General features: G+C 39.2%; 3 protein-coding genes across 5 annotated transcripts; 1 reads left to right on the top strand and 2 right to left on the bottom strand.

Annotated features, from left to right (window-relative positions):
- TET2 (tetraspanin2) lies at positions 1 to 2,872 on the bottom strand. The gene is made up of 2 exons (XM_089612904.1): positions 2,216 to 2,872; positions 1 to 685 (listed from the first exon to the last, which is right to left on the bottom strand). Exons 1-2 carry the CDS (start codon positions 2,711 to 2,713, stop codon positions 374 to 376), a joined length of 810 nt encoding a protein of 269 aa, XP_089469030.1. The 5' UTR covers positions 2,714 to 2,872; the 3' UTR covers positions 1 to 373.
- Positions 2,873 to 4,606: 1,734 nt separating this feature from the next.
- Positions 4,607 to 9,320, top strand: LOC149399946 (fanconi anemia group E protein FANCE protein). 3 transcript variants are annotated; one of them, XM_089612078.1, is made up of 3 exons: positions 4,607 to 5,015; positions 5,099 to 6,131; positions 8,432 to 9,320. In XM_089612078.1, the coding sequence occupies exons 1-3, from the start codon at positions 4,804 to 4,806 to the stop codon at positions 8,498 to 8,500; spliced, it is 1,314 nt and encodes a 437-aa protein (XP_089468204.1). In that variant the 5' UTR covers positions 4,607 to 4,803; the 3' UTR covers positions 8,501 to 9,320. The 3 variants fall into 3 exon arrangements, with proteins under 3 accessions (XP_089468204.1, XP_089468205.1, XP_089468203.1); XM_089612079.1 differs by lacking the exon at positions 8,432 to 9,320 and adding an exon at positions 6,439 to 6,716; XM_089612077.1 differs by lacking the exon at positions 8,432 to 9,320 and having other exon boundaries at positions 5,099 to 6,716.
- On the bottom strand, positions 6,967 to 8,433 carry LOC149399947 (ACC oxidase 1). Its single transcript, XM_089612080.1, has 3 exons — positions 8,285 to 8,433; positions 7,968 to 8,197; positions 6,967 to 7,791 (listed from the first exon to the last, which is right to left on the bottom strand). Exons 1-3 carry the CDS (start codon positions 8,384 to 8,386, stop codon positions 7,197 to 7,199), a joined length of 927 nt encoding a protein of 308 aa, XP_089468206.1. The 5' UTR covers positions 8,387 to 8,433; the 3' UTR covers positions 6,967 to 7,196.

Genomic DNA, 9,320 nt, shown 5'->3' with positions numbered 1-9,320 from the left:
TCCAGGGAGAGGCCACCATCGACGAATCAAATGCCTTTATTTGTGAGAATATATCATCCACTGACGGATATCTTAAATAACTAAAGGTAACTTTATTTAGAAAACTAAAAACAAAGTAAAAAAAAAAAAAAAAAAAAAAAAAAAAAAAGCCCTAGATCTATAACCTCTCCTTGGTTCAAACGTTTAAAACAAAAAAAAAGTTATTAACAAAATGATCATCTATCACCCAGTAGAAACATAAACAGAAGAAGCCTAATCCTCATTCTCAATCACATAATTTAAAGAACAAGGTATGCACCAAGTAAAAAATATGTACATTTAAGCCAACAAAGAGAGACAAAGACGAGAGAGAGAGAAAGAGAGAAGTGAGTTATTAGACCCAACCCTGCTTGTAGCGGCGAAAGAGGTCCTCGGTCTGGGCGTTCTTGAAGGCGCTGCAAGCGATGAGGTAGACCCAAATGAGGACGACGAGGGCCACGATGAGGATCACGTTGGCTTTCCGCCACTCGTTTCGGAGGTTTCCGAGCAGGCCGGCCTTGCACGCGTTGCAGCCGTAGCAGAGCTGCGTCTGATCGTTGCTCCACGCCATGCAGTCCGCGTCCCCCGCCTGGTTCACCGGATTTATCCACAGCGTCGGGTTCACGTAGTTGTACCCGCACACCGTCGGAGGTTTGCAACACCCCGACTATCACAACATATATATATATATATACTGAAAAATATCAGTATCCGAGAATAACAGAGGATACATATTAAATTCAAAAAATTAGGTAACTAGCCAGTTTAGACGTTTGAGATTGCTATATAACCAACATTTAACAAATATTTTGGTAAATAGCCATAAACATGACGTGACATTCCTGATTTGCCATTTAATTGAAATAAAATGGTGGGATATTTACGTCAATTTAAGCGTGTAAATACGTAGATGTGACTATGTACCAAATATTTATCAAACGTTAGCTAAATAGTAATCTTAAATTGTAAATATGGCTATATACCTAATAGACCCTATTAAATTTATAGGTAATCTTTCATTGTAAAAGTAAGTAGTCATTCCATCGTGTGAACAATTCGACATTTTATATATATCCCTTTTGTTATTTATGTAAAATTGGTCATTTTAATAAAAAGGCGTAGTTATTTACTTATCAGAAACCAAAAATTAGATATATAATTTTATTTTATATTATTATAAGGCTATATATCTTGATAACCCTTCTTTTTTCGCATGACAAAGACAATTATTAAGGTGGTGAGGCATTGTCACTTTTTATCACACGTATGAACAAAAATGTAGGGTTATAAAATTAATTATCCTTAAAAGCAAGGAGTGAAGGGAAAATAAAGCAAACACAATTAGCTGGCCACCAAACAATCACATGTCACGTTGTTCATCAAAGGACAACTGTGAAAACGCAATAATTATTTTCAATTTTTTTTTTTAATGTAAAATGAAAGATTGAAAGATAGTCTTCTAGACTCGCAATGGTTTCACAGCAACCACTCAATCATTTTAGGAATTTCAGGGATGATAACCCCACATTGGCATTTGAATAAGTTAAATTAATCATAATTTTGTATAAGACAGTGTAGTAATTAGTAAAGTAATCCATTCTCTAGTCAAGCTGATGATCTATGCAATTGAAAAGTGTAAAGTTAACTTCTCAGCCTAACTTGTGAACCACATCGCTCAATGTGGTTCTCAGTGGTGGTTCATAATATTCAGATATACCACGGGCATTCCTTGGGCCTACCCACCTTATGGGTTTCCTAAATTGTCTTACTTGATTGGAAAAAATCATTTCTTTCTCTCTCACTTCAGTCTCTCTTTCTCTTCAGTTGTCTAATATTCTAGTAGTTTCATTGCATGCTTCACTTTCTTCCTAGTCTAGCACTACCGTCTGAGATGCCGATTAAAATATGACCGAAAACAGAATTTTTCTCGCGAGTGGCTGGATGGTAAATTTTCGGATAACTATGCCCATTTTACAATGATAAACCTGGCAAAGATTACATTTTCCAGACAAAGAGAACAGATTGTCTCTAAAGAATGTTTCCGAATCTTAAGCCCCCATTTCGGCCGAGCGAAAAAAAAAGCACACTCTATTTCTATATACACGTTGTTTCCTTGTAAAATAGCAATCCAAAAGAGCGCACAAAATCAGACGAATAAATAAAATTAAGGCGGGAATTCTAACTGTAGAGCAATTACCTGAAGAGGCGAAATTTTGGCGGCGAAAAACTGATCGGCGACGAAATACTGCTGATTCAGAGCCCCGCAGACATCGGAATCGGACAGACAGGTCCGGATCTTAGCCCAATTTCTGGCCCCGGCGACCCGGTCCTGGAGCCAGTCGGAGAAGCCGTCGAGGCGGTACTCGCGGAAGCTCCGGCCGGGGACGGCGACGGAGCCGTCGCGGCGCGTGACGAGGAAGGTGAGGACGAGTAGGACGAGGAGGAGCGCGATGAGGACGGCCATACAGAAGAGGTAGAAGGCAAGGAGTCCCTGGCGGTTCCAGTAAGCTCCGACGAAGCCGGCGAGCGAGACGACGAGGATTAGGGCGCCGAGAATCGCCACCGGCCACCGGAAAGCGTGAACGCACTCGTTGTCCGGCTTCGAGGCTAGCCAGATCCCCGCCGCGATGATTGGGATTGAGCACAGGAACGCCATGAAGTTCAGCACCGCTGTTATGCTGTTGCTCACTCCCATGGCTGCGTCGATCGAGAGAGAGAGAAAGAGTTTCTATTGTGCTTGTGACTGAGAGGCAGTGTGTGAAAAGCTTAAAGAGTGCAAAGTTATCTTTCTCTTTCGTCGTTGAAATGTAAAGTAATCTTTTCTTTTTGTTATATATACTAGGTAGTGCGCCATGTCGTCCTTTTATTTTTTTTGTGGGTGCAAAGTTAACATAAAATGTTGTATTTTATGATAACTTTGTCATAGAATGCTTTTATTGTATGATGAACTCGTCATAAATCACAACATAAACATTTTTTTAAGTTAATCACAACATAAACATAGTTGTCATACAAATTGATTGCAATATATACAAATATTATTCAAATCGGTCTAAACAATATATATTAAATAAAAGAAAGAGACAGTTTCTTACTAATTTGAAATATATGTATCTTCCTTAATCTAATTTTTTGAACAGCCAATCCCGTTACAATTTTCACCACGAAAAATACCATGAAATTATATTCAATATTGGAAGTGTTTGTTTATCGCATAAATATTCATATGCTTATGCAAAGCTCACCTGCAACCTTGAAACCATGAGGCATATATCGACCAATGAACATTACTCACATCAAAGGTCTCATAATCCATCATAGCCATTGATGTAATAGTGGATGTCCTCCCTCCATTATGTAATGTTAGTACATAATCATGCCTATCGAACTACACTATCTCGATTCTTGTGTATTCGGAGGGCGTTCTCTCGGTTCATAGATCAGTGTACGGTGATTTCCTAAAGAATAATCTTCGGTCAGTGGAGGCGTCACTATCCCTGACTTAAGTCATGAGTTATTGGATCTGGAGTTTGAATTTCACAACTATGAGCCTCATAAATTGGAGATGGTATGTTGGATATTCTTCTACATTGACTAGCAGCACATCTTCATGTGATCAAAGTTGATCCACACAAAGATTCAATCCTCGAGAGAGTGGTGCTTCATCGAATGGCTCTTTGGTTATTTCGACACAAATTTTATATTCCTGTCCATTTCGACACAATTTTTTATACATTTTTTTTGGATGACATTATTAGTCAATGATACAAGAGCATATACATACAACATAAGAGGTTGGACAAATATAAAAATCTATTATACTATCAAACAAATACACCACAAAATTAAATAAATATAGGCAATGCTATCCGTGAATTATTTTTCTTGTTTGATAACTTTATCGAAAATTAAAGTTCAAATAATTTAGGGTCTAGACTCCGAAAATAAATCAACTGACAAGATTTGATTTTTTTTTCTATTGCTTCAGATCCACGCATAAGTTGAGCCATCCTATCGGGTACCAAATTTATTTTGAAGATTTGGTGTGAATAAATATGCTTAGTTAGCCATAATTTATAGTTAAATTTAAAATTTGTCTCAAAATGTTAGTGTGGGAGCACTATAAATAGAAATAATTGACCATGAATTCAAATAAAACAAATTGAGTAATTTTATTTAGGATATTTACATTTTCCGTTTTTTGTTTGTTTTTGTTGCTGTTGATTTTTCATATTTTTAATCACATTTCAGTAAATGAATTCAATACTCTCTATTAACTTAAGTAAATATTTAAAATTACAAAGCATAGATTTCACAAACACTAATTTAACAAATCCTTTGGGAAATGATTTTTTTTAAATTTTTTTTTATCAAATGACAATTGGTTGCTAACAAGGTTGATAAATTTCACTCTAATTTGTGTCATTTATCTTTTTGATCAGATGTGTCATTTTTCTTGTTCCAAGTGAAACTTCAAAATTTTCCAAAGTAGCTAAACACGTTGGTGGTTCCATACCATTGGACAGTCAAATTATCGAAATCCAACACACAAGTCACCGACGATTTTTTTTTTAATTCACCGACGAAATCCTTGGAAACGACAATGTTAGAAACCGTGTGTTTGGCAGCAAGGACAAACTAATCCCGGCTAGGGAAACGATATTCAATCAACTTTCCCGCGGTGTTTGTTAATTCGCTCCAAAGGGAAAAATAAAAGAAAAGAGAAAGAAACCGACGACGTGGAGGGAAAAAAAAAGAGAACGTCCGAGACTTGGCGCGGCGACAATGGAGGCGTGGGTCCCACTCTTCGACATCTTCCTGAAATCGCCGTTGCCGGAATCGGAAGCTTCTCTGTGGCTTCAGCGATCGTTCGGCGCTTCGACGACGATTCCGACCACAACGGCCTCGTTCGTCTCGCTACTGATGAAACCCTTGGACGCCATTGACGTCGACCTCGAAGGTCCTTCGTATTCTGCTGCGCCTATTTCTACAAAAAGGTACGAACCGAAATCTCTCCCTCTCTGCGTTTATCCGGCCACGAATCTGCGTGTTTCTCTTGACCGTTCCTTTCAATTTCTAGGGTTATGTATATACAAACATTGCCAAACATGATTCAAGCTCGGATATTTTCGTTTCTCACCGTGGAACGACAGAAGTTCTGTTCCCGGGACTTGTGTAGGTTAGCTCGGAGTGTTCTGAGCTGTGGCCAGACTCTGGATTTCTGGGTAGAGAGAGCTGCGCGCAATCTGTTCGATGTTTTGTCTGAGTCAACTTACGAATGGATTTCGTGTCTGGGCTTGGATTCTGGGGAAGATGAGAGAGTTGAGGATGATTTTGAGTCCGTCCCGGACTGGCTCCAGGACAGTTGTGGTGCTCCCGATTTGGTTCCATGGCTTCCAGTGTCCCACGAGTATTTGATGAGTTCGAGGATGTCGTTTGTTGAATCTTGGAAAAGCGTTGATGGGTCGTGCGAAGACGGAGGCCAAGATGATGAATTAATGGCTGAAGTTGAGAGCGAAGTTGAGGTTGAAATCAATCGTCCAAAGAGCGATCCTATAGGACGTGAACTACTAGATGAAGTAGCTACTTTGAAACAGCGACTTCTGAGTATCGAATCAACTTCCAAAACTATAGACCTAGCCAGAGAAATTCGTAAACTCTGTTGTGATGGTAACTTAGCAGATTCTTCAGCGGTGTTGGGGCTTATCGAGCCCTGGCTCGTTGATGACGAGACAGCTTCGGTTCTTGTGGCTCACCTTTCAAATGAAAGCGAAGAAGAAGAAGGGCTCGATTGGCCGAGCCAAGTTCTGTGCTCAACCATTCTCCCAAAGTTATTGGTTCTCGAAGAGCCCGCTTCACGTGTTTTACTCGCAGCGACCACAAACTTCTGCAAGCTTCATCAAAAAGCTGCGGAGTATGGCCTCTTGCTTCCGTTGATTCTCCGCAAAGACGGAATCAATAACCCCATTTGTGATGTCATCACGAAGATCGTCAAGGAGTGCTTGCACACGGCTCATGTTTCGGCCGTGTGTCAGAAGCTTCTTTGTGGAGGGAAAGATCAGAGGAGACTTGTCTGCCTTCCTTGCCACTGTTGTCTCGTATCCGATGAATTAGTATGGACCGAATCTTTGTTTAATTTGTTCCAAAATATTTTGAATCATAATGTATGTCTGACTCAGGATTCAGTTGATCACATTGTTTACCAAGTTGGGCATTTGGCTGAGAAATTTTCCAAATCTCTGAAATTCGGTAACTTTTTGCTGTGTTTGGTTACGAAGTGTTCTGCACTCTTGAAGTCTCATAAGCTTACACTGGTTGAAGCAGTGGAAAGAACTAAAACTCTTGTGACCAAATCTACATTATCCAAACTGGCTAGTATCTAGCAGCAACTTTATGATTGTTTTTTTTTTTGTCTGTCAGATTCGTTCAATCAAGCTTTGAAAAATATGCAGTTTAGCTGTTTACTTCATCGTGGTAATGCTCGTTGCGATTCATATTTTTACGGCATATGACATACTCTCATGAGTATTTATTTTTCTAAACTTGCAAAATTGTGCATGACGTAGTTATATTGCTTCCTTGATCTGTTTTATGGCAACTCTTTGTTGAGTTTCATTACGAAGTGTTCTTCGCTCTTAGGAAGACCACAAACGTACGAAAATCTAAATGTGACGCTGGACTCCATTTTTGCGTGGTTTTTAATCTAAGGAAAAATGTACCGATGGTTTTAAAATAAATTGAATACTAAACTATTTGTACATAAGTGTCGAAATATCTTTGCTGGTGACATCGGTAAACCGTATTTTAATCATGGTTACGAGTCTTATGACATTCTGAAGCCGCTTTGCTGGTATAGTAAATGATGTGAACCGTATCATACAGAGTCTCCTACAAGTGTCATTTGTACTAGAAAGAAACTAATCCAAAGTTTTCATTGTTAAACACATGCATTAAACAATTTATCTGCCTTAACTACGGGTCATAACTCATCTTTCCGAGACAGAAAGAGTGATATTTTTTCTTTGCTTCATCGATTTTCTATATTTTTTTCTTCCTTTCATCTCTTTACGAGTGACTTATATGGAAAGTACACAATTATTAAAAAAAACTGGAAAACGATCCCCGGGACTGATGTGACACACACACACACACACACACAGAAATAGCTAGCTGCTTAATTAGGCGATGTGACCGTTGTTTCCATGGAGCATTTGCTTCATGGTTCCGAATCTCGTTCCCTTGGCCGAAAACTTCGTGGTAGCGTAAAACTTCAGGTAATCCTCGAAGCGGAAGTGACCCGGGTACAAAAGCTCGGAAGCTGGAGAGATGACTGCATTGCCAGCGGGGTTGTAGAAGGTAGCGATGGACAGTCTGCTACCATTTTTGTTGGCCATGACGCGGTGAAGAAAGCTCCGGTACCTTCCGTTGCTCAATATCTCCACTTGATCGCCCGTGTTAACAAAGACGGTATTGTCCTTGGACGGAGGGACATCGACCCACTCTCCGTTGTTGAGGAATTGGAGTCCCGGGACTTTGTCGTCTTGCAGGAGAAGAATAATCCCTCCGGCATCAGTGTGCTCTCGAAGCCCCTTCACGAGCTCCGGGTTAGGGCATTGAGGATATTTCGCCACCTTTGTCCCCACAGAGGGGCCGTGGGGCCCGGAGAAGGCACGCTTTATATGGTCCTTCTCTAAGCCGAGATTCTCGCACATGAGCTCCGACAGCTTCTCCGCCAGCTCAACAACCTGCTCTATGTACTTGTCCACCGTGGCGCTGCAAATGATACGTTCGAAAAGTCAGGTATAATCTTCTGTCGTGAAAAGCTCGATCGGGATCAGGGTTTTTCCATGACAAAAAAAAACTTCCGTCATGGAAACTCTGTCGTGTAAGCGACTTTTTGTAGTAGTTTATATGTTCTTACAATATTTACTTTTTTTTGGCTTGCTTACCAAAAGTCTTTGGGAAGGTTTTCAATGGTTTCCATGTTGGATTTAGGGCGATGACAGATGAAGAAGCTGCTTTCCCAGTCCACGTTTGATGAGGTTTGTCCGTCTTTGCACTCCAATCCTTTGGCTATATCGGACTCATAGAATCGCTGCTTTAGATTCTGCTCGTAGTGTGTGTTCACCAATTGCTTAACTTTCTCCATCAACTCCGCATCCACGCCATGGTTTTTGATCTGCATAGATTTAACCGCGTATATATATTTAGTGTTCAGATTACAAATAATTAAAAATAGAATTAGACAATGGAAAATAATCTTTACTTGAAAGCACCCCCATTTCTCACAAGCTTGGTCTAGGAGAGCCATTGTTTGGCTTCTTTTCTCTCCATTAAGCTCACTCAAGTCTATCACTGGAATTTCCATGTTCTATCTGATTTATTACTGATATGCACTATGTATGCAATGTAGGGGTGTTTATATAGGCGCAAAGAGAAGGCAAAACTAATATTTGGTGGTGTGAATAACAAGGGTGGTTAGATTGGAAGATTGGAAGGTAAATGGTAAGTCTTGACTCTATTGACCTCGTCTAATAGACTTTCATTGCGTGAGTAGAAAATGGAAAATCATCATAAAAAAAGCAAGTTTTAGTACAAGTAACTAACCACTCATGTGGTTCCCTGGTGTTTTAGTGGCAGGTAAATAGTCTACGAGAGCTCTTTCTTGGGAACTTAGTTAATTTCAGTCTCTTTTTTTTCAACTTTTAGTTTTGCAAGGAAAACCTTGATAAAATACTACGCATCACTCGATATAAATATATTACATGAGGTTAATCTGTATGTACATGCATAGATGGAAACAAACCTTCCTATTTTTCTATCAACTGGGGAAATTAATATGACTAGGCCTCTACAAAAATTCACTTTTCTATTGGTTGTTTGTTTAGTTGAATGTACATTGGTTTTAGAAAACCACGGTCCTGGGCAAAAGCAATGACTAAAACTAGGGGCAGTATTTCGTACAAATTCATCACAAAAACAAAAGGAAATAAAAAAGTGTATCTCAAATCAGCTAGTGTGCTATTTTATAAGTGCCCATGGTATTTACAAGAATATTTTAGGTCTGTTTATTTGCTAATTAGCTCTAACTTGTTGTCCTTTTTTCTTTGTTAACGCGTTGGGAAAAAAATATTTATTTTTTATTTTTATCTTGTTCTTATCTACATCAGAAAATCCCAGATTGCTGAAGTAGAGATGATAATATATAATGAATAAATAAATAGCCTGAAGAAATTATATATTTTCTTTAGGATTTTGACACTATTTTCTCTTGTGTGTTTTCTCGTCTAAACTCTAAAGGC

The sequence above is a fragment of the Urtica dioica genome, chromosome 4 (assembly GCF_054948205.1).
Source record: "Urtica dioica subsp. dioica isolate 48M chromosome 4, U.dioica_male_clone48M_v1_H2, whole genome shotgun sequence".
NCBI classification, from domain to species: Eukaryota; Viridiplantae; Streptophyta; class Magnoliopsida; order Rosales; family Urticaceae; genus Urtica; species Urtica dioica.
Note: the sequence above shows the minus strand (reverse complement) of the source record. Positions and strands in the feature narration are given on the sequence as shown.